Raw genomic sequence first — 25057 nt, 5'->3', positions numbered from 1 at the left:
GTGTCGTTATAGTCTCCCTCTATAAAGCTGCTTCCTGCCCTTAAACACCCCGGGGTGCTGTGTGTGTGTGTGTGTGTGTGTGTGTGTGTGTGAGAGCTCATTCACTCATGCAACACTGTCAGCTAAAGTTATAGACCTGAACTGAACTGATGATTATGATGATGAATATGAGCAAACGTCAGTCTGACTTTAGTGTGTGATTTAGAGTTAGTGTAGATGTACACAGTGATGGGTGACATTCAGGATGTTCAGTTTGTTTGTACGGTAAATCCAGCATTAATGACTAGATTGAGTTTTTAGTTCTTTTTTATTCAATTAAATTAATATTTTATTCAGCCAGGACGCGCTAAATTGATAAAGTGTCGGTATAAGACATTTATAATGTTACAAAAGAAATTTTATTTCAAATAAGCACTGTTTTAAACTTTCTATTCATCAAAGAGTCATGTAAAAATACAATTTATGATGTTTCCACAAAAATATGACTCTTTTCAACATTAATAAAAATCATAGTTGTTTCTTGATCATCATATTAGAGTGATTTCTGAAGGATCGTGTGACACTGAAGACTGAAAACATTCAGCTTTTAAATTACACTCTACTATATATTCACATAGAAAACAGATGATTTACATTAGAATATATACATTATTGTTTTTATCAAATAAATGCAGCCTTGGTGAGCAGAAGAGACTTCTTTTAAAACCTTAAAAATCTCACCGACCCTAAATTGTGGTAGTGTATATTGTTAACCTTTCCTGTTTCTGTTTCCTAACCGTGGTTGGGAGACACAGGGGAGATCCGTCTTCTCCAGGGCCGGAAGTTCTCCTCCCGGGGTTAACTCCCTAAACTTCACGCTGTTTAGTGTGATGGTAGCATATAAAAACAAAGAGGCCGTCTTGCCGAAGAGTTTAGGTGCTTTATTTTTCTAGCTGCACTGAAATACACTGCACATGGACTCGCTAACTACCTGTACTGGTCACCGTGTCACTCTCACACACTCTCATCCGCTGCTTCGCGGGGATCAGACGGGGGAGGGGCGCGCCTCGGACACGCGCACTCACTCACTCTCATTCACACACACACACTGAGCTGTCCTAAACTAAACACATTGGAGACACATCCCACAACACTACCCCCACCATGGACTGGCAATTAACACTAATTCCATTCCATCTAAATGTACTTAGCACACACTCTCTATATCTGTAGGCCTAAAATGTGAAGAGATAGCTGTGTCCCAAATAGTATGTAAATCTAAATGGGTAGGTTATACTAATTTAACAAGTGTCTAAGCAGTGCTAAAAGTTCTAAAGCTCATTCAACAGTGAACACAAGAGTGAAACATAAACGGAAATGCAATAGTCTCTAATAAAACATAAGAGTACATCACCTTTTAAATCCTATTCTTCGGTGACCAGAGGTAATACTGTCTGACTAATACAGTAATAATCAAAACATACATTGGATGCAATAAAGTGCAAGCATGTAAAAGCATTGAAAAACTCTTCTACTTTTTTTTTCCTTTTTTTTGAACGTGAAAACAAAAGTGCTTTTTGTAGAAAAAAAAAATAATATAGAACAAACTAGACTAGAGTCCAAAAACGTGAACTGTAAAGTCTCTAGTGCAAATATGAACTGTCATAGGTGACTCACTCAGTGACCCAGTCCCCATACCGGGACGGTTCTCGGCGCTGACGTTGGGGTCGAGGTTCGCGCAGAGACTGGTGGTGAGGCTCTTCCACCGCACCCCCACCATGATCAAGTATCACATGGGAAGGAGTGGATGGAAGAGACCCGATCATGTGAGAATTAGCAGCAGGTGGAGTGGACGGCCGGGAGTCGCTGGAACCATCACTCGAGGCAGTAGAGTAGAGGCTGTCCAGACCGAGATCCTCCCGGTCCGCTGGGTGCCCATCCACAGCTGGTGGCAGGATCTCAGAAGGCGTCCAGTTCTGGGATTGGTCCAGGACCCAGGCATTGTCCAAAGGCTCACGGCTGCGGTAGCATTTGAGTTGATCATGGTGGACGACCTTGACCTTAGTTCTGGGGCCCTTTTGGATCCGGTAGACTAGATCGTCTAAATGTCCCATAACAAAGTAAGGTCCTTCGTAGGAGGGGAGGAACTTTTTGACTTTGTTTTTGACATGACGTGTTCCTTTGATGAGATACCACACCGCGTCGCCGACTTTGTACTGTGTGTGGCAAGCGTTTTTGTCGTATTGTCTTTTTGCACGCGTGACTGACTCACCGAGAGCTTCTCGGGTGATGTTGTGAGCTAGTTCCAACCGCTCACGCATTTGTTGCACATACTCAGGGGCGGAAGGTGCATGATCTGAGTCCGGAGGCAAACCAGCTACAAGGTCCACTGGCTCGCTTATTTCACGGCCGAACATCATGAAGTTGGGGGTGAAACCAGTAGCGCTGTGCTTGGTTGCTCTGTACGCCATCACTGCATATGGGATCATCAGGTCCCAATCCCAGTGACAGTGTTCTGCAGTGGAGGCCAGGATCTTTTGGAGGGTGGCGTTAAAACGTTCAACTTGGCCGTCGGACTGCGGTCTGAATGGTGTAGTGTGGGTTTTGTCGATGCCAAACAAACGGCACATTTCTTGGAATACCTCTGATTCAAAGTTGCGCCCTTGGTCGCTGTGCAGACAGTGAGGCATTCCAAAGCGACATACCCATTCAGTTGCTACTACGTTTGCCACTGTCACAGCCTTTTCGTCAGGGATTGGGAACGCTTCAGTCCATTTTGTGAAATACTCCTGTATTACGAGTATATAACTGTTTTTACGTTCTGTCTCATTGAGTGGGCCCATAATGTCCAGTGCAATGCGCTCCATGGGTGCTCCAACTCTGACAGTTCCCATGGGTGCTTGTGGAGTCTTGTGGGGTCTGGCTCTGCATGCGCAGTTTGTACAAGTCCGGCACCAGAGGGCTACATCTTCTCTCATGTGGTACCAGTAGTATCTGGTTTGAAGTCTGGCCACAGTCCTTTCAATACCAAAATGTCCACCTACTGGCCCTTCATGCATTTGGCGCATCACATCGGGTTGCATTTTGCGAGGAAGAACAATTTGAGGATAGAACTGTGTGTCGTCTAAACAGTAAAAGCGGCGTACCAGTACTCCATCTCTGAAGTACAGTCTTCTCCATTGACTCCAGTACGTTTTGGTAGCTGGGCTGCATGGGGAGACTGTGACCCACGGGGGCCGCTCACTGCTGACCTCTAACCAAGCTCTGATTGGTGCAATGTCTGTATCAGCAGCTTGAGCCTGGCGCAACTCCTCCATAGTCCAGCCAAGAAACAGTCTGGTCTCGTTTGTGTTTGTCATATAAATAATCTCTGTTTGTTTTAAAGTGTCTGTGTTGGTAACATTGACAGCGCTTACCCCCACCGGACTCAGCAATAGGGAGCTGGTGTCAGAGTCCAAATCACACTGAATTGCTTGGTGACTTGTGGTTCTCCGCTGCGAGGAAGGGTCCTGCAGATTACAAGGACAGGACTGGCGGCAGGGCCTGCGGGAGAGACTGTCAGCATTTGTGTGCAAGCGACCTGGGCGATGGATGATCTCGAACTCGTACTCCGCTAGCTTCTCAAGCCACCGGGCTAACTGACCTTCCGGCTCTTTCATTCGCGTGAGCCAGCGCAAGCTGCTGTGGTCGGTTCGTACCTTGAAAGGCCTTCCAAGTAGGTATTGCCGAAAATGGGATGTGAAATCGACAATGGCTAGCAGCTCCCGTCTCGTAGTGCAATAGTTCTGTTCAGTTTTGGCTAGTTTACGGCTACCGTACGCCAACACCCGTTCTGTGCCACCCTGCATTTGCGACAGAACAGCGCCGATACCTGAGTCGCTGGCATCGGTGTCCAGGATCATTTCACCATGGTCCAGTGGATAGCCTAAGACAGGGGCTGTGATGAGGTGGTGCTTGAGCGTGTCGAAGGCGGCTTGGTGTTCAGCGTGCCACTGGAAGTGTGCATTCTTCTTTGTCAGGTTATGTAACGGTTCGGCAATGGAGGCAAAGTTTTTCACAAACCTGCGATAGTAGGAGGCGAGGCCAATGAAACGTCTGACCTCTTGGACTGATGTGGGAGTGGGCCAAGCTTGGACTTTGTTGACTTTATTGGGGTCAGTGGCCACACCGTGCTCGGACACAATATGACCTAGATAGACAACTTGACGGCGGAACAGGCAGCATTTGGCTGGTTTCAGTTTGAGATTTGCCTGTTTGAGTCTCTGGAACACTTGGCTCAGTCGCTGCAGCATCTCAGGCACATCCTTGGCCAGCACGATGATGTCGTCCAGATAGACGAGGCAGGTCTCCCACTGCATGCCGGCAAGGACACGGTCCATAAGGCGTTGGAACGTCGCCGGCGCATTACATAAGCCGAACGGCATAACGTTCCATTCAAATAGCCCATTGCGGGTGCAAAAGGCGGCTGCACGGCGGGCCCTTGGTGTTAGCTCAACTTGCCAATAACCTGCAGCAAGATCCAAAGTACTGAACCATTTGGCGGTGGCGAGAGTATCCAGCGTGTCTTGGATGCGGGGTAGCGGGTACGCATCGGTGATGGTGTGGTTGTTAAGTGCCCTGTAGTCTATACAAAGGCGATAAGTCCCATCCTTTTTACGCACCATAACGATCGGTGAGGCCCAACTGCTGTGGCTGCGTGTGGCGATGCCGCTCTGGAGGCCCTCACTGATCTGCCGTTCTGCACTTCGCTGCTTTTCCCCAGCCATGCGACGAGGAGGCTGCTTCACTGGAGGTCCCGGCCGGGTTATGATGTCATGCTGCACAAGACTGGTCCGGCCCAGATCACCAGGTCCCCTGGAAAAGACACTTTCATAGGCACACAACAGGTTAGATAGTTCAAGTTTTTCATTGTCATTAAAGTCAGTGGAACTCTGGGAATAGAGCTCCTGGAGGTGCTCTGGGACTGCAGGGGGGCTGGCTGGAAAGTCTGCCGCTGTGGGGACACTGGCCAAGGGCAGAGCTTCAGCTGGCTGGAGGAGGCCTGCAATGGCACCTTCTTTAATAGTCACAGCCTTATTGCCAGGGTTAAAGAGGCGTAATGGAACGATGTTGGTGGGCTGTGCATTGACTAGGGCTCTGGCAATGAGTACTTTGTGCTTTTCAACGAAGCCTTTGGTGGGGCTAAGCATCATGTCTCCCTGAGCTTCTCTGCAAAAGTGCACGTTGCCCTTGACAAGGTACTCTTGTCCCGCTTCAACCACAACAGTTCTGGCCACTCTTACAGCGTGTGACTTTGGAACAGTTTCTGGGTGAAAGTAGGGCACTTCTTCCCCAAACAGAATTATGCGGTGCCTACCGAAATCAAGGCGGGCCTCAGCTTGGGTGAGGAAAGGATGGCCAAGCAGCACCTCATTGCCCTCTATATCCGCTACAAGGAAGTCCACTTCAACTTGACGGTTGTTGATACTGACCGGTATCTTGGCCTCACCGAGCACTGGCACGTCTCCTGGTCCCACCCCGAGCAAAGTCTCTACGGTGGATGACTGAAGCGGTGGTCTCACGTCTTGGTGAATGGCGTTGTATTGGTGAAGGGGCAGCACGCTCCTCCGCGCTCCACTGTCCAGGACTGCACATACCTCCAGCTCAGATATGCGCATGTGAATGTTCATTTCACGATGCTGGCTTTTAAGGTGGAACACAGTGGTCAGCGGGCTTTCTTTGGCGGCGCTTGAAAAGAAAGTCTTTGTATTTCTTTGAGGGGACGAGCACTGGCTCTGTTTGTGACCCCAACCATTACAGTTATAGCAGCGAATGTCACCCTTTTTAAAGTTCTTGTGCTGCTTTAGTGTTTTTGCAGATGTGCGTGGGACAAAGTGATTGAGTGATGGGCTAACTGCAGAGGTAGTGGTAGTCACAGTCTCATTTTTGTCTCTTTCTCTGACAACAGCAGCCCGGGGCCTGCGTTCAGTGAGGTTGCGGGCCCCTGGCTGCATGATGCTGGTGACATAGGAAGCAGCTCTCTTGGTAGTGTCATGACGGTGAGCTATCTCGTAAGCTTTGGCTAATGTAGCTGGACGTTTTTCTAATAGTCTTTGAACTAGCTCTGCATCCCCCAGGCCGTTTGTGAAAACTTCAACAGCTATAGCGTCTTGCTCAGCCTCTGACCAATCACCATAAGCTATAGCTACTTTTCCATAAATGTCATCTCTGAACACATGAAGCGCCTCACCAGATTTACGCACTCTTTGCCTCAGCTCTACTGCTACAGCCGCTGCATGATCTGAAGAAGGGCCATAAGCAATTTCGAGTTCCTCCAGCAGGCGGCGGTAGTCCCATTTGGACGAACGAGGGTTTCTGTGGACGATGGCGCCTGCAGCTCCGGTGAGGCAGAATTTCAGCTGAATGGCCATTGTTTTGACTGACCAGTGATTTGCCTCTGCGCAGCTCTCAAACCTGTGCAGAAACTCTCTCCACGGTGTGCTGCCGTCGTACTGGCCGGGACGGAGAGTGGGGACTCTCTCTTTGGGGTTATAGTCCTCATCACTGTCCGACAGAGGAGGCTGACGGGACGCAGAGCGGCTCTTATGTGTTGGAGATGAGGGACAGGGCTGGCGCAGTGGGAAATGTCCATGTTTCACAGTCATGTCGGGATTAATAAAAGAATAGGGCATAGGAAGCGTAACGGCTTCAGGTTTGGATATAGCTGGTGTGCTTTGTACAAAACTTCCCATGTGAGCATTGGCAAAGGGATTTGTAACTTCATAGTGCCCCTTAAATGGCATGTCTGGAGCGGGATATGTGAAAATGTGCATGTCTGGCCTTCCCACGGAGCCGTGGCTTTGACTGTTGCCTCTGCAAAAGGGATTTGTGGGCGAAAAATGGGCGGGGCTGTCGAACGGCGCGAACAGATCTTCTCCATTTGCAAGTGTGTTAGTGCAACTTTCATCACACAGGAATGGGTTATAATGTTCGTGTTTTCTCTCAGCCTTGCGTTCATAAGCTTTCACAGTACCTTGACTGTTGTCCTCAACATTGGTTAGCGACATGAACGGGTTTGAGTAGTTAGTTTCTCGTCCGTAAACATCGGAGGGATAACGAGCGGCCGCCATGTTATATTAGTTTAGCCACGCCACTATTACAGTTGTATTACAGTCACTCGGCTTTACTTTTTATTGTCCTTTTATTTTCATTGCTCACCAGTTTAACAACGTGAATGTCCCTTCGTGGTCGCCAGTGTTAACCTTTCCTGTTTCTGTTTCCTAACCGTGGTTGGGAGACACAGGGGAGATCCGTCTTCTCCAGGGCCGGAAGTTCTCCTCCCGGGGTTAACTCCCTAAACTTCACGCTGTTTAGTGTGATGGTAGCATATAAAAACAAAGAGGCCGTCTTGCCGAAGAGTTTAGGTGCTTTATTTTTCTAGCTGCACTGAAATACACTGCACATGGACTCGCTAACTACCTGTACTGGTCACCGTGTCACTCTCACACACTCTCATCCGCTGCTTCGCGGGGATCAGACGGGGGAGGGGCGCGCCTCGGACACGCGCACTCACTCACTCTCATTCACACACACACACTGAGCTGTCCTAAACTAAACACATTGGAGACACATCCCACAACAATATGTTCTCTGCCCTTCATCAGCTCCTGTGGATGATGATGATGAGGATAGTGCGGAGGATCAGGAGAGAGATGAGAAAGTGTAGAGCCTGCGGTAAGCAGAACTACTTTCAAAACACTTAGGCTATGTAGGCTATGTCATGAGTGTAGGAACCCATAACCCAGTTACAGATTATTTCCACATCTGCATAGTTGACGATTACCGCAATTCACTAGAAATTTAATGAGAGGCGTTTGTAAACCATGTTTTCTGCCAAAATAAAAGCTTGATGCAGTTTGCGTCAAAATAAAAGATAATGTGCTTATCTCTTTCAAGTATAGAAATTGGTACAACACTAATTATGAAAGTTTCCTTTATTTTTTAGTGCATTTGTTTTACAAAATATGGCTATTACTGTCATTGGATTAATATTATAACTATTATTATGTAGTAGGTGTAATGTAAATAGACACTGTAACTAAAAGAGGTTTGAATTTTTCTTTGTTTAATTTGCACACTGAATATGGGTTGGAGCTTTTAATTTTGAACTCTCAAAGTGCACCAGATTGATGAATTTAACATTAAAGTGCACAAAATTTTATCACAGGGGGGCATGCCCCCGAACCCCCCTAGAAGGACCGAGGTCCACCCACCACTGTCTTACCAAAAATCCTGTAAGAAACACTGGTATTGCTATGCCAGAGCCGCTTATAGCTTGTTTTAGGATTCAGCACTGTGTAGTATAGTTCAAATGTATTAATAAATGTCAAATTTTTACTTATTTCATCTGTTAACTCTCACTCGTTCCTATACTCACTCATTACATGGCATTAGTGGTTTTAATGAATAGGAGTTGGTATGCATATAATTAAGGGCGTGCAAAGATGGGTGGTGTTTATGATCATATAGTGGCCCGGTCTGGGCCAAAATGCCCGGGCCGATTTTTTGTCCCAGTCCAGCCCTGTTGACAGGTGTCATTTTACCCGATTTGACGTGTTTCTCGTGGTTCTCTGATCCGCCCACTGACCAAATAAGGAGTGGCTCGAGATGACGTCATCCGTGTACTGCTCTGACAAGCTGATACTCGGCCTCATCTCTGAAAAACAATAAAAACAACTTCTGTTTCTACTTTTCCCCCCGGAAACAACTAACAAATGTTTCATTTGAGATTTTAAATAAATAAATAAATAAATAAATAAATAAATAAATAAATAAATAAATAAATAAATAAATGAATGAAAAAGAAACCTTTTTTGCGCTGGAATTTCTCCAAATCTTTCATCTTCTCTTGATGATGGTCTGATCGAACAGATGTTGATCTATGGCGCGCGCGCGCACGAGCACGCGCAGCATCTTCAGCTCGCGAGATAAACAGTAGCGCGCTCATAATCACAAACCACCCGTCCATTTCCAAACTGCGTGAGTTTAATCCATACTAGGATGTAATCACAAACCGATTCGTTAAACGCGAGCCGGTTGAATAATCTCAGCGCGACGATTAATTAACTCACTACGTTTAAAATGACTAATACGGTTTCATATCACCAATGTCCCTGCTATTTTGACTCAGTAAATAACTGTATGAGTATGTAAATATCTCATGACTGGACGAGAAGAAAAGCGCAGTTTTGTTTTTCCATTTCCGTTTAGCACACAACTTTTCCCAGTTTTTGGAAGCTGCGGGAAGCCCCGCCCCCTCGCATCTCTGATTGGCTTAGTGAACAGCATTCCTTAGGCAATGCAGCGCTCCCATTGGCCGCGAGCTTTGCCAGTCTAAAGTAACAGTACAGCAGCAGACAGACAGTAGAAGTTGTTGCGCCCGGTAACGGTGTTTGAGATGCGCGTTAACGGCTCGTCAGACTCGTGCTCGGGGGACGCGCTGGTTGATCTGTCGGAGCCCCGGGACCGGGAAGTGACGTGGGCTCCGGTAACGGGCGTCGCGGTGTCCGGCGCGGGTCTAGCGCTGCTCGCGGCCGCGCTCCTCTACGCGTGTCACCGGAAGCTGCTCATCTCCGCTCCGGTGAGCCGTTTATGCTCATATACAGGACTCTGTGGAAGAGTTAGGAGAAAACATGCTTTTGCAAATCATGATTATGACATAAAAATCGAAATGATGACTTAAAAAGTTGAAGTTATGGCATAAAAAGTCAATTATAACATAAAGTTGTAATTTTTGCTTTTTAAGGCAAGACACCCAAGGTGAATAGGGTCTAAACCTAATGGATATTGTCCTGATTCCACAGCTGATTAATTACATTATAAATTGCAAAAAAAATTGGATTAAAAGTTTTATGAAATGCTTTGTTTATATATGCAAATGAGGCTTTGTCTAATTAAATATGCACTCATTTGCATACATTTCCAGCACATAAATCTGAACATTGGATAAAGCCAAGTTCAAAACTATATTGATTTTGTTGACATTAGAGTTAGGGATTTTGGATTTTTCTCTATAAATCAGAAATGCAGAAAATGGTCTGATTTTGAAAATGTTTTATTTTGATTGATTTAAACATGATTTATTTACTGTATGTTTAATTAATAATGATATTTTCATCAACTGCACTAGATCAGTCAATCACTGTTTCTCCCTTTTGGTTTGTGTTTCCTGCGGAGGAAATGAGCTCATATCACACACACCTCTATCGCTTCCACTGAATCTGCTTTATATCTTCCTCTCTGACTGAGGATGTGAGCAGAGGTGTTGATGAGCTGTGTTGTGTGTGTCAGTGCGGAGGCCGGCGTGAGGAAGAGGAGGAGGAAGAGGAGGAGGAGGAGGAGGAGGAGAGCGACGGTGACCGCCGGAGCTGCGGACCGGATGAACCAGTGTGTGTTGCACTCACTAACACACTGCTTACACACTGACAGTTTCATTTTTCGTGCGTCTAATAAATTATTAATTCCAGAACGTTGTGCAAGTTTCCTGCAACAGTGGAGTCAATCATTTCATCCCTTAAAACTCATCTTTAATCACCAAAATTACATATTCAAGAGTTTTTCCTTGGAATAAATAAAATTTCTTCATGCCTTAAAACAGTGGTTCTCAACTCCAGTCCTCGGGACCCACTGCTCTGCACATTTTGTATGTCTCTCTTATCTGACACGCTCAGTTCAGTTCATGGAGTCTCTGCTAACGAGCTGATGATCTGGTTCAGGTGTGTTAAATAAGGGAGACATACAAAATGTGCAGAGCAGTGGGTCACGAGGGTCACAAGGACTGGAGTTGGGAACCACTGCCTTAAAATATCTTGAATGTAACTCGACACCCTCGCCTCATTTAGTATGCGCGGTTCTATGAATATGCAAATGAGCCCCGCCTCCACTCACTCACTCAGCTCAGAGATCCACTGGTTGACGATCACACGTTGATCTGATTGGTTACAAGGTAGTTTGTGACGTCAGAAACACCAGCGATGTCAAAGCGTGTTTTCGAGACTGTCTTTGGTTCACTGCAGTTTTAAGGAGGAAACACTCAGCAATGCTGTCGACTTATGAATTTACACATGGTTTGTCTAAAAGCAGATTAAAAACACCATATAGACACATAAACCAGTGGTTCGGGTCGCGGGACCCCGGCGCAGGGGTCGCGAGATGATTTCTATAAAAACAAAAAAAGTGGAAAAAATATATAGGCCCCATATATTTTTGTTGCAATTAATTTAACCCTTTCGCACGTACGATCACACCGGGTAGATTTTCTGTTTGGCGAGTAAATCTCAAAAGGATATACGCCACACTGGCGGGTGAATGTTCATACCAAAAATATGAAATTTTCAGCGCGCACGCGCTCTTCTGCCTCTGACGAGCAGAGAGAGAGCGCGTGAGAGCCCCGGCCGCGCGCGCAGCCGCGCACTCACTATTCAGAGCGGCAAAGCGTCAATCTTCCCTGTACTGTTTGACAAGCGTCCTTGACAGGACGGCCAGAGCTTCTTTGCAGCTCAAGTCGGCGGCGGTGTGTGCGTACAGTTAACGCTCTATCTGTTGACGGTGCTGAGGAAAAAGCTCCCGCCACTGGAAAAAGCGGTCGCCGCCCATTTGTGTCCTGCTGGCAGTTGGAGAGCAAAGGCTGCGCACCCATCTAAGACGTGCAGAATGTCTTCAGCACTCGCGAATCGTGCATACTCCGCCGCTGGCCAGACTGCTTCTGCTTTACACACCATGGCCGTTCTTTTCTCGAGAAAAGGAGTTTTCCCATAGCGTTTGCAACGCAATACTCGTTCCCTTATCTCTCAGGGAACCGAGGTTACGTAACCGAGTACGTTCTGTCTTCCCTTCCGTACGAGTCAGGTAAAACTGACAAAAAAATAAATAATTGTATTTCACCCCAATGATAGTAATATTTCATATTCTCACATTTTGATCAATATAGATTTATTTTTATTTTTTATTATACATTTCAAATTTTGCTCTGGACATTTTTTTTTATATTTGTATTCAACATAATAGGCCTACCTTATTATCTCAATTAAAAGTACTGAAATGAATGTATATGTGACAAAAAAAGGCTGTTTATTATTTTGGCTGGTAAAAAAATATGCTTGGCTGGTGGATTTTTTTCAGTACCAGTCGGGTTGGGGGGTTGGGGGGGGGGTCGCGGGCTAAAAAGTTTGGGAACCCCTGACATAAACAACATTAAAAGCTGGATTTACACCACAGGGGACTTTAATGTGGTGGTTGAACTGCAAAAAGCTGATTACATGAAATAACTGTGACGAGTGTGTGTGGAACAGACGCTGAGACGTGTGTGTGTGTGTGGAACAGACGCTGAGACGTGTGTGTGTGGAACAGACGCTGAGACGTGTGTGTGTGGAACAGACGCTGAGACGTGTGTGTGTGTGGAACAGACGCTGAGACGTGTGTGTGTGTGTGTGTGTGTGTGTGTGTGTGTGTGTGTGTGTGTGTGTGGAACAGGCGCTGAGACGTGTGTGTGTGTGGAACAGACGCTGAGACGTGTGTGTGTGTGTGTGTGTGTGTGTGTGTGTGTGGAACAGGCGCTGAGACAAGTGTGTGTGTGTGTGTGTGCAACAGACGCTGAGACGTGTGTGTGTGGAACAGACGCTGAGACGTGTGTGTGTGTGGAACAGACGCTGAGACGTGTGTGTGTGTGTGTGTGTGTGTGTGTGTGTGTATGTGTGTGTGTGTGTGGAACAGGCGCTGAGACGTGTGTGTGTGTGGAACAGACGCTGAGACGTGTGTGTGTGTGTGTGTGTGTGTGGAACAGGCGCTGAGACAAGTGTGTGTGGAACAGACGCTGAGACGTGTGTGTGTGTGTGTGTGTGTGTGTGTGTGTGTGTGGAACAGGCGCTGAGACGAGTGTGTGTGGAACAGGCGCTGAGACAAGTGTGTGTGGAACAGGCGCTGAGACGAGTGTGTGTGGAACAGGCGCTGAGACGAGTGTGTGTGGAACAGGCGCTGAGACGTGTGTGTGTGTGGAACAAGCGCTGAGACGTGTGTGTGTGGAACAGGCGCTGAGACGTGTGTGTGTGTGTGTGTGTGTGTGTGTGTGTGTGTGTGTGTGTGTGTGTGTGTGGAACAGACGCTGAGACGTGTGTGTGTGTGTGTGTGTGTGTGTGTGTGTGTGTGTGTGTGTGTGTGTGTGTGTGGAACAGGCGCTGAGACGTGTGTGTGTGTGTGTGTGTGTGTGTGTGTGTGTGTGGAACAGGCGCTGAGACGTGTGTGTGTGTGTGTGTGTGTGTGTGTGTGTGTGTGTGTGTGTGTGTGGAACAGGCGCTGAGACGTGTGTGTGTGTGTGTGTGTGTGTGTGTGTGTGTGTGGGTGTGTGTGTGTGGAACAGGCGCTGAGACGTGTGTGTGTGTGTGTGTGTGTGTGTGTGTGTGTGTGTGTGTGTGTGTGTGTGTGTGGAACAGGCGCCGAGACGTGTGTGTGTGTGTGTGTGTGTGTGTGTGTGTGTGTGTGTGTGTGTGTGTGTGTGTGTGTGTGTGTGTGTGTGTGTGTGTGGAACAGGAGCTGAGACGTGTGTGTGGAACAGGCGCTGAGACGTGTGTGTGTGTGTGTGTGTGTGTGTGTGTGTGTGTGTGTGTGTGTGTGTGGAACAGGCGCTGAGATGTGTGTGTGTGTGTGTGTGTGTGTGTGTGTGTGTGTGTGTGTGTGTGTGTGGAACAGGCGCTGAGACGTGTGTGTGTGTGTGTGTGTGTGTGTGTGTGTGTGTGTGTGTGTGTGGAACAGGCGCTGAGACGAGTGTGTGTGGAACAAGCGCTGAGACGTGTGTGTGTGGAACAGGCGCTGAGACGTGTGTGTGTGTGTGTGTGTGTGTGTGTGTGTGTGTGTGTGTGGAACAGGCGCTGAGACGTGTGTGTGTGTGTGTGTGTGTGTGTGTGTGTGTGTGTGTGTGTGTGTGTGTGTGTGTGGAACAGGCGCTGAGACGTGTGTGTGTGTGTGTGTGTGTGTGTGTGTGTGTGTGTGTGTGTGTGTGTGTGTGTGTGGAACAGGCGCTGAGACGTGTGTGTGTGTGTGTGTGTGTGTGTGTGTGTGTGTGTGTGTGTGGAACAGGCGCTGAGACGTGTGTGTGTGTGTGTGTGTGTGTGTGTGTGTGTGTGTGTGTGTGTGGAACAGGCGCTGAGACGTGTGTGTGTGTGTGTGTGTGTGTGTGTGTGTGTGTGTGTGTGGAACAGGCGCTGAGACGTGTGTGTGTGTGTGTGTGTGTGTGTGTGTGTGTGTGTGTGTGTGTGTGTGGAACAGGCGCTGAGACGTGTGTGTGTGTGTGTGTGTGTGTGTGTGTGTGTGGAACAGGCGTTGAGACGTGTGTGTGTGTGTGTGTGTGTGTGTGTGTGTGTGTGTGTGTGTGTGTGGAACAGGCGCTGAGACGTGTGTGTGTGTGTGTGTGTGTGTGTGTGTGTGTGTGTGTGTGTGTGTGTGTGTGGAACAGGCGCTGAGACGTGTGTGTGTGTGTGTGTGTGTGTGTGTGTGTGTGTGTGTGTGTGTGTGTGTGTGTAACAGGCGCTGAGACGTGTGTGTGTGTGTGTGTGTGTGTGTGTGTGTGTGTGTGTGTGTGTGTGTGTGTGTGTGTGTGTGGAACAGGCGCCGAGACGTGTGTGTGTGTGTGTGTGTGTGTGTGTGTGTGTGTGTGTGAGTGTGTGTGTGTGTGTGTGTGTGTGTGTGTGTGTGTGTGTGTGTGTGTGTGTGTGGAACAGGCGCTGAGACGTGTGTGTGGAACAGACGCTGAGACGTGTGTGTGTGTGTGTGTGTGTGTGTGTGGAACAGGCGCTGAGACGAGTGTGTGTGTGGAACAGGCGCTGAGACAAGTGTGTGTGGAACAGACGCTGAGACGTGTGCGTGTGTGTGGAACAGGCGCTGAGACGAGTGTGTGTGGAACAGGCGCTGAGACAAGTGTGTGTGGAACAGGCGCTGAGACGAGTGTGTGTGGAACAGGCGCTGAGACGAGTGTGTGTGGAACAGGCGCTGAGACGTGTGTGTGTGGAACAAGCGCTGAGACGTGTGTGTGGAACAGGCGCTGAGACGTGTGTGTGTGTGTGTGTGTGTGTGTGTGGAACAGACGCTGAGACGTGTGTGTGTGTGTGTGTGTGTGTGTGTGTGTGTGTGTGTGTGTGTGTGTGTGTGTGTGTGTGTGTGTGTGGAAAAGGCGCTGAGACGTGTGTGTGTGTGTGTGTGTGTGTGTGTGTGTGTGTGTGTGTGTGTGTGTGTGTGTGTGTGTGTGTGGAACAGGCGCTGAGACGTGTGTGTGTGTGTGTGTGTGTGTGTGTGTGTGTGTGTGTGGAATAGGCGCTGAGACGTGTGTGTGTGTGTGTGTGTGTGTGTGTGTGTGTGTGTGTGTGTGTGTGTGTGTGTGTGTGGAACAGGCGCCGAGACGTGTGTGTGTGTGTGTGTGTGTGTGTGTGTGTGTGTGTGTGTGTGTGTGTGTGTGTGGAACAGGCGCTGAGACGTGTGTGTGGAACAGGCGCCGAGACGTGTGTGTGTGTGTGTGTGTGTGTGTGTGTGTGTGGAACAGGCGCTGAGATGTGTGTGTGTGTGTGTGTGTGTGTGTGTGTGTGGAACAGGCGCTGAGACGTGTGTGTGTGTGTGTGTGTGTGTGTGTGTGTGTGTGTGTGTGTGTGTGGAACAGGCGCTGAGACGAGTGTGTGTGGAACAAGCGCTGAGACGTGTGTGTGTGGAACAGGCGCTGAGACGTGTGTGTGTGTGTGTGTGTGTGTGTGTGTGTGTGTGTGTGTGTGTGTGTGTGTGGAACAGGCGCTGAGACGTGTGTGTGTGTGTGTGTGTGTGTGTGTGTGTGTGTGTGTGTGTGTGTGTGTGTGGAACAGGCGCTGAGACGTGTGTGTGTGTGTGTGTGTGTGTGTGTGTGTGTGTGTGTGTGTGTGTGTGTGTGTGTGTGTGTGTGTGTGTGTGTGGAACAGGCGCTGAGACGTGTGTGTGTGTGTGTGTGTGTGTGTGTGTGTGTGTGTGTGTGTGTGTGGAACAGGCGCTGAGACGTGTGTGTGTGTGTGTGTGTGTGGAACAGGCGTTGAGACGTGTGTGTGTGTGTGTGTGTGTGTGTGTGTGTGTGTGTGTGTGTGTGTGTGTGTGTGGAACAGGCGCTGAGACGTGTGTGTGTGTGTGTGTGTGTGTGTGTGTGTGTGTGTGTGTGTGTGTGTGTGGAACAGGCGCTGAGACGTGTGTGTGTGTGTGTGTGTGTGTGTGTGTGTGTGTGTGTGTGTGTGTGTAACAGGCGCTGAGACGTGTGTGTGTGTGTGTGTGTGTGTGTGTGTGTGTGTGTGTGTGTGTGTGTGTGTGTGTGTGTGTGTGTGTGTGTGTGTGGAACAGGCGCCGAGACGTGTGTGTGTGTGTGTGTGTGTGTGTGTGTGTGTGTGTGTGTGTGTGTGGAACAGGCGCTGAGACGTGTGTGTGGAACAGGCGCTGAGACGTGTGTGTGTGTGTGTGTGTGTGTGTGTGTGTGTGTGTGTGTGTGTGTGTGTGTGTGTGTGGAACAGGCGCTGAGATGTGTGTGTGTGTGTGTGTGTGTGTGTGTGTGTGTGTGTGTGTGTGTGTGTGTGTGTGTGTGTGTGTGTGTGGAACAGGCGCTGAGACGAGTGTGTGTGGAACAAGCGCTGAGACGTGTGTGTGTGGAACAGGCGCTGAGACGTGTGTGTGTGTGTGTGTGTGTGTGTGTGTGTGTGTGGAACACGCGCTGAGACGTGTGTGTGTGTGTGTGTGTGTGTGTGTGTGTGTGTGTGTGTGTGGAACAGGCGCTGAGACGTGTGTGTGTGTGTGTGTGTGTGTGTGTGTGTGTGGAACAGGCGCTGAGACGTGTGTGTGTGGAACAGGCGCTGAGACGTGTGTGTGTGTGTGTGTGTGTGTGTGTGTGTGTGTGTGTGTGGAACAGGCGTTGAGACGTGTGTGTGTGTGTGTGTGTGTGTGTGTGTGTGTGTGTGTGTGTGTGTGTGTGTGTGTGTGTGGAACAGGCGCTGAGACGTGTGTGTGTGTGTGTGTGTGTGTGTGTGTGTGTGTGTGTGTGGAACAGGCGCTGAGACGTGTGTGTGTGTGGAACAGGCGCTGAGACGTGTGTGTGTGTGTGTGTGTGTGTGTGTGTGTGTGTGTGTGTGTGTGTGTGTGTGTGTGTGTGGAACAGGCGCTGAGACGTGTGTGTGTGTGTGTGTGTGTGTGTGTGTGTGTGTGTGTGGAACAGGCGCTGAGACGTGTGTGTGTGTGTGTGTGTGTGTGTGTGTGTGTGTGTGGAACAGGCGCTGAGACGAGTGTGTGTGGAACAGGTGCTGAGACGTGTGTGTGTGTGGAACAAGCGCTGAGACGTGTGTGTGTGTGGAACAGGCGCTGAGACGTGTGTGTGTGTGTGTGTGTGTGTGTGTGTGTGTGTGGAACAGACGCTGAGACGTGTGTGTGTGGAACAGGCGCTGAGACGTGTGTGTGTGTGTGTGTGTGTGTGTGTGTGTGTGTGGAACAGACGCTGAGACGTGTGTGTGTGGAACAGGCACTGAGACGTGTGTGTGTGTGTGTGTGTGTGTGTGTGTGTGTGGAACAGGCGCTGAGACGTGTGTGTGTGGAACAGGCGCTGAGACGTGTGTGTGTGTGTGTGTGTGTGGAACAGACGCTGAGACGTGTGTGTGTGGAACAGGCACTGAGACGTGTGTGTGTGTGTGTGTGTGTGTGTGTGTGTGTGGAACAGGCGCTGAGACGTGTGTGTGTGGAACAGGCGCTGAGACGTGTGTGTGTGTGTGTGTGTGTGGAACAGACGCTGAGACGTGTGTGTGTGGAACAGGCGCTGAGACGTGTGTGTGGAACAGACGCTGAGACGAGTGTGTGTGGAACAGGTGCTGAGACGTGTGTGTGTGGAACAAGCGCTGAGACGTGTGTGTGTGTGGAACAGGCGCTGAGACGTGTGTGTGTGTGTGTGTGTGTGTGTGTGTGTGTGTGGAACAGACGCTGAGACGTGTGTGTGTGGAACAGGCACTGAGACGTGTGTGTGTGTGTGTGTGTGTGTGTGTGTGTGTGGAACAGGCGCTGAGACGTGTGTGTGTGGAACAGGCGCTGAGACGTGTGTGTGTGTGTGTGTGGAACAGACGCTGAGACGTGTGTGTGTGGAACAGGCGCTGAGACGTGTGTGTGGAACAGGCGCTGAGACGTGTGTGTGGAACAGGCGCTGAGACGTGTGTGAGTGGAACAGACGCTGAGACGTGTGTGTGTGTGGAACAGGCGCTGAGACGTGTGTGTGTGTGTGTGTGGAACAGGCGCTGAGACGTGTGTGTGGAACAGGCGCTGAGACGTGTGTGAGTGGAACAGGCGCTGAGACGTGTGTGAGTGGAACAGACGCTGAGACGTGTGTGTGTGTGGAACAGGCGCTGAGACGTGTGTGTGTGTGTGTGGAACAGACGCTGAGACGTGTGTGTGTGGAACAGACGCTGAGACGTGTGTGTGTGGAACAGGCGCTGAGACGTGTGTGTGTGTAACAGACGCTGAGACGTGTGTGTGTGGAACAGACGCTGAGACGTGTGTGTGTGTGGAACAGGCGCTGAGACGTGTGTGTGTGTGTGTGGAACAGGCGCTGAGACAAGTGTGTGTGGAACAGGCGCTGAGACGAGTGTGTGTGGAACAGGCGCTGAGACGAGTGTGTGTGGAACAGGCGCTGAGACGTGTGTGTGTGTGTGGAACAAGCGCTGAGACGTGTGTGTGTGGAACAGGCGCTGAGACGTGTGTGTGTGTGTGTGTGTGTGTGTGTGTGTGTGTGTGTGTGTGTGGAACAGACGCTGAGACGTGTGTGTGTGTGTGTGTGTGTGTGTGTGTGTGTGTGTGTGTGTGTGTGGAACAGGCGCTGAGACGTGTGTGTGTGTGTGTGTGTGTGTGTGTGTGTGTGGAACAGGCGCTGAGACGTGTGTGTGTGTGTGTGTGTGTGTGTGTGTGTGTGTGTGTATGTGTGTGTGTGTGTGTGTGTGTGTGTGTGTGTGGAACAGGCGCTGAGACGCGTGTGTGTGTGTGTGTGTGTGTGTGTGTGTGTGTGTGTGTGTGTGTGTGTGGAACAGGCGCTGAGACGTGTGTGTGTGTGTGTGTGTGTGTGTGTGTGTGTGTGTGTGTGTGTGTGTGTGTGTGGAACAGGCGCTGAGACGTGTGTGTGGAACAGGCGCTGAGACGTGTGTGTGTGTGTGTGTGTGTGTGTGTGTGTGTGTGTGTGTGTGTGTGTGTGGAACAGGCGCTGAGACGTGTGTGTGTGTGTGTGTGTGTGTGTGTGTGTGTGTGTGTGTGTGTGTGTGGAACAGGCGTTGAGACGAGTGTGTGTGGAACAAGCGCTGAGACGTGTGTGTGTGTGTGGAACAGGCGCTGAGACGTGTGTGTGTGTGTGTGTGTGTGTGTGTGTGTGTGTGTGTGTGTGTGTGTGGAACAGGCGTTGAGACGAGTGTGTGTGGAACAAGCGCTGAGACGTGTGTGTGTGGAACAGGCGCTGAGACGTGTGTGTGTGTGTGTGTGTGTGTGTGTGTGTGTGTGTGTGTGTGTGTGTGTGTGTGTGTGTGTGTGTGTGTGTGTGGAACAGGCGCTGAGACGTGTGTGTGTGTGTGTGTGTGTGTGTGTGTGTGTGTGTGTGTGTGTGTGGAACAGGCGCTGAGACGTGTGTGTGTGTGTGTGTGTGTGTGTGTGTGGAACAGGCGCTGAGACGTGTGTGTGTGTGGAACAGGCGCTGAGACGTGTGTGTGTGTGTGTGTGTGTGTGTGTGTGTGTGTGTGTGTGTGTGTGTGTGTGTGTGTGTGTGTGTGTGTGTGTGTGTGTGTGTGTGTGGAACAGGCGCTGAGACGTGTGTGTGTGTGTGTGTGTGTGTGTGTGTGTGTGTGTGTGTGTGTGTAACAGGCGCTGAGACGTGTGTGTGTGTGTGTGTGTGTGTGTGTGTGTGTGTGTGTGTGTGTGTGTGTGTGTGTGTGTGTGTGTGGAACAGGCGCTGAGACGTGTGTGTGTGTGTGTGTGTGTGTGTGTGTGGAACAGGCGCTGAGACGTGTGTGTGTTTGTGTGTGGAACAGGCGCTGAGACGTGTGTGTGTGTGGAACAGGCGCTGAGACGTGTGTGTGTGTGGAACAGGCGCTGCCGGTCGAACTCCAGCAGAGAGGCTCGTCTCGCTCAGGGTCTCAGCACTAATATATAGCATCACTGATTCCTACTATTAAAGGAGTCGTTCACTTTAAAATGAAAATTAGCCCATGATTTACTCACCCTCAAGTCATCCTAAGTGTATATGACTTTCTTCTTTCATAAAAGTGTGTGTGTGCAGCTTCACTGAGGAGAATCTCTTCTTCTTCTTCTCTCAGGAGACGCAGTGGACGGTCAACAGAGATGTGGCTGCGTTTGCCCTGAAGGCTAGAGTGATCTACCCCATCAACCAGAGATACAGGGTGTGTGTGTGTGTGTGTGTGTGTGTGTGTGTCAAGTCAAGTCAAGTCAAGTCAAGTCAAGTCATCTTCATTTATATAGCGCTTTTAACAATGTAGATTGTTTCAAAGCAGCTTTACAGAGATAAGCGTATAATTAAGGTAATAGAGATTGTTTTGGCTTTATAGCGGTTCTTTAATTAAGTTATTTTCCAGCTAAAGTTAGTTTTGATTGATTCGCTTCCGTCGCAACGATCATTTGTTATTAAATTAGGGGCCGCTAAGACGACACCATTCTCTCTACACAGTCTTTAAACGCGAACCTGTGAGAAACGCTGATGGCGTTCACATGCGCATTAAGAACTGGTTCTATAGTTATGTGCGTTAGAACAGCCTTTCTCAAACTTTTTTCAGTCAGGGCACCTTTCAAAAGTGCATAAAATCTCAAGGCACCCCAGTGTAAAATATAATTTAAAAACACTGTATAACCCAAATGCAAATTTTATATATATATATATATATATATATATATATTATCTAAAATGAATGGACAATTTTATTAATCCGTTCATAATATGTTTAACCCTTTCACACGTAAATTTAATATATTCTGGCTGACCCCCCCAGCGTGAGTTTTTCAAGGGGACCGTTATTTAGAATGTGTCACTTTATGGTTTCCATGGTGACGCGTCATTGCTTGTCACGTGACACACCGCAGCAACAACAGAGATGAATGAATTATGATCTGCTTTTATGTCATTTTTACTTTTTTATTCAAAATATTCACAAATTTGTTAGATATGGCATGAAATATCTGATATTCCGATTGTCAAATATATGCAAGTGGAAGTGTTTTGTTTTTTAAACACCTTTATAACGATCGCGTTAGTTGAGCTGTATGCGCGATGGGCGCCGCCATGTTAGTTTGTGCCGCAGACGCAGTTCAGAGAATCGGATCTGTTGGATTTACAACAAGTGAATTCATCCACTTCTCCCGAAATACATAAAAGTAAGTGGCAGGTGAACTGGGAGAAGAATAGATTAAATTTTAAAGTTATTTACACAATGTGTATCTGATATGAATAAAACTAATTATAATATAAATTATTATTATTGCCTCTTCCTTTGACATCAGTGTGTATTTTACAAACTCTAAATGTATTGTTTTTTTTAAGTAATTATGTCTGAAACCTAAAACAAACATTATGTGGATGAAAACACTGAAAAGTATTGATATATGACAGCTGAGCGCGCCTGTCTCTGGCTCAGCGCCAGCCAACGCGCGAAAGCACATTTGAATTTAGCAGTTGATCACGTCATGCACTGACCGTTCTAATCACACCGGTGCTCCAGGGACCAGCCTAGACTGATCGTACGTGCGAAAGGGTTAAAAGAAGAAGAATGTATTTATGTAAATTCAAATATATTTATATAGCTATGAAATGTCAGATTTTTTTTTTTTTTACCTACGTAATTTTTTGGCGGCACCCCTGACACAGTCAGGGGGCACCCCAGTGTGCCGCGGCACCCACTTTGAGAAAGGCTGCGTTAGAATATATGTTCGCAGGTTTGTAACTCCCTATAAACCAAGCCTAAACAAAGTACTGGTCTTTCCTTATAAATTTTGTTACAGAATTTTTTTTTATTTTATCACTTTGGGGTAGATACGCGAATTGAGTTTTCCCGACAACGCTTTATCTGTAGAGTGGTAGTGGGATCCTCCATAGGGAGAGACTAGTTGGCACTTCAGCACTGCGTTGTCATCGGTCCAGGTGAAGGTCCTTCGTCAGATCTGGATACGGCCCGGATCCGGCAGGCTGCGGGAAAACCTCGGGATAAACACAGACACTAAAATTAGCGTAGATGCCATTCTTCTCATGATGTAACGAGTACATCAGGATTTATGGGAAGTGTTCCCGGTTCCGGCTGACCTGATCTATGCAGCCTAACATTGAATTATAGAAGTCTATAATGTGTTATGTGAAAGCTAGGTCAAAGAGATGTGTCTTTAATCTGGCTTTGAACTGACAGAGTGTGTCTGCTTCCCGGACAATGGTAGGAAGACTGTTCCAGAGTTTTGGTGCTAAATAGGAAAAGGATCTACCGCACAGCAGTCGATTTAGATATTCTAGGTATTATCAACTGGCCGGAATTTTGAGATCGTAATAGACGTGACGGACTATAATGCGTTAAGAGCTCGCTCAAGTACTGTGGAGCTAAACCATTCAGTGCTTTGTAAGTAATCAGCAATATTTTAAAATTCATGCGATGTTTAATAGGGAGCCAGTGCAGTTTTGACAGAACCGGGCTAATATGGTCATACTTCCTGGTTCTGGTAAGAACTCGAGCTGCTGCGTTTTGGACCAGCTGTAGTTTGTTTATTAAGCGTGCAGGGCAACCACCCAGTAGAGCATTACAGTAATCTAGCCTTGAGGTCATGAACGCATGAACTAATTGTTCCGCATTTGTCAATGAGAGCATGTGACGTAATTTAGATATTTAGATGGAATTTTTAAGATTTTTTTTTTGGAATTTTTAATTTTAAGATGGAAGAATGCAGTTTTACACATACTAGACACGTGACTTTCAAATGAAAGATTGGTATCAAAGAGCACACACACACACACACACAGTCAGACACACACACACACACAGTCAGACACACACACACACACACACACACACAGACACACTCACACACATACACACACACACCCAGGTTCCTAACCGACGACGAAGACTTGACAGAGCAGCCATCAAGTGTTAGACAGTATTCTAGATTATTACGTGAGGACGTTTTTTTGTCCAATAATTAGAATCTCTGTTTTTTCAGAATTTAGAAGTAGGAAATTACTAGTCATCCAAGTCTTTATATCAGCTGTGCATTCCGTTAATTTAGTGAATTGGTAAGTTTCGTCAGGGCTTGAAGAAATATAGAGCTGAGTGTGTGTGTGTGTGTGTGTGTGTGTGTGTGTGTGTCTGTCTGTCTGTGTGTCTGACTGTGAGTGTGTGTGAGTGTGTGTGTGTGTGTGTGTGTGTGTGTGTGTGTCTGTCTGTCTGTCTGTCTGTCTGTCTGTCTGTCTGTCTGTCTGTGTGTGTGTGTGTGTGTGTGTGTGTGTGTGTGTGTGTGTCTGTGTGTGTGTCTGTCTGTGTGTGTGTGTGTGTGTGTACGTACGTACGTACGTACGTACGTACGTGCGCTGTCTGCATGCTGACCTGCTCCTGATCTGATCTCTGTGTGTGTGTGTCTGTGTGTCTGTATGTGTGTCTGTGTGTGTGTGTGTGTGTCTTTGTGCGTGTCTGTGTGTGTGTGTGTGTGTGTGTGTGTGTGTGTGTGTGTGTGTGTGTGTGTGTGTGTACGTACGTGCGCTGTCTGCATGCTGACCTGCTCCTAATCTGATCTGTGTGTGTGTGTCTGTGTGTGTCTGTGTGTGTGTGTGTGTGTGTGTGTGTGTGTGTGTGTGTGTGTGTCTGTGTGTGTGTGTGTGTGTGTGTGTGTGTGTGTGTGTGTGTGTGTACGTACGTGCGCTGTCTGCATGCTGACCTGCTCCTAATCTGATCTGTGTGTGTGTCTGTGTGTGTCTGTGTGTGTGTGTGTGTGTCTGTGTGTCTGTGTGTGTGTGTGTGTGTGTGTGTGTGTGTGTGTGTGTGTGTGTGCGCGCACAGCCGCTGGCGGACGGAGCCTCTAACCCCTCTCTGCACGAGCCGCCCAGGTGTCAGGACTCCGCCTCCTCGCTGGCTGATGATTGGCCGAGCCACGAGAGGGAGGATGATGACAGCGGTCAGTTCGTCTCCTGCGGCCCCTCGTCTAAAACACACGCCAGTCACGTGTTCAGGAGAGTCCAGCATTACCCACAAACCCCCTGCCACTCACGGTCAGTGACACACACACACACAGTCCTAGATTTCCCTGCAGAAACTGAGCAGGTGTAGGAGCCAGTGAAGGGTTAATCAGGGTCACATGATGTGTGCAGGGTCAGTCTGGTGTGTGTGACTCTAGAGGAGCTGCAGCGACACACATCACGCCTACAGCAGGAGAAGCACACGGTACGACACGCATACATCATACATCATCATATATCATACATCATCATCATACACTATCACAGAAGACTGTCCTGATGTATCTACACTTGTGAGGGTCTACCATGTCTACCCTATCAGCATGAGAGGAAGCATATATATATTCACTGTCAACTCACCTAACATTCTTTGACAGTTTCCAGCATCCCTCCAGCATCCCTCCACCACCCCGACTCCTCACTCTTGGCTTGTTCTTTCACAGCCAGGAATACGGGGGGAGTACTCTGGGTTCGGGCCGAATACCGAGCCGGAGCCCTCTCCTCGGACAGCACGCCAAATACGCATTTATTCTATCTGACTTATTTGTAAGTGTGAACTCGTGAATTTAACATTATAATAAAATAAATCTCTGTGGACTTTGTGCAGATGTTCCTGCAGATTCTGCGTGTGTTGCTGGACGAGAGAGAACACGCTGACATCATCAAGGTGAGACGCGTGAGGAAAATCATGTGTTCAATGACCTGCTGCCGTTTCACACTGACCCTCTGTGCAGGAGGCGGAGCTGCTGGCGAGAGGCGTGTCTGTGGACGAGGGGGCAGAGTCAGGCGCTGTGCAGGAGGTGGAACTGCTGGCGAGAGGCGTGT

The 25057-nt window shown here is 48.4% G+C and overlaps 1 protein-coding gene across 3 annotated transcripts in view; it reads left to right on the top strand.

Moving 5' to 3' along the window:
- Window positions 1-9415: 9415 nt before the first annotated feature.
- evc (EvC ciliary complex subunit 1) overlaps window positions 9416-25057 on the top strand; it is a gene marked incomplete at its 5' end in the record, with an annotated part of 58492 nt that continues 42850 nt past the window's right edge. For all 3 annotated transcript variants that reach the window (XR_014031415.1, XM_081383514.1, XM_081383515.1), the window contains 6 exons: window positions 9416-9598; window positions 10309-10404; window positions 20331-20414; window positions 24057-24265; window positions 24365-24437; window positions 24840-24899. Coding sequence is in view for 2 of the 3 variants with exons in the window: in XM_081383514.1 (XP_081239640.1) it covers window positions 9416-9598; window positions 10309-10404; window positions 20331-20414; window positions 24057-24265; window positions 24365-24437; window positions 24840-24899 (705 nt within the window). The remainder of the gene's footprint in view (window positions 9599-10308; window positions 10405-20330; window positions 20415-24056; window positions 24266-24364; window positions 24438-24839; window positions 24900-25057) is intronic.

The sequence above is a fragment of the Scardinius erythrophthalmus genome, assembly GCF_964197995.2.
Source record: "Scardinius erythrophthalmus genome assembly, chromosome: 13".
NCBI classification, from domain to species: Eukaryota; Metazoa; Chordata; class Actinopteri; order Cypriniformes; family Leuciscidae; genus Scardinius; species Scardinius erythrophthalmus.
This window is presented reverse-complemented; position numbering and strand designations above follow the sequence as displayed.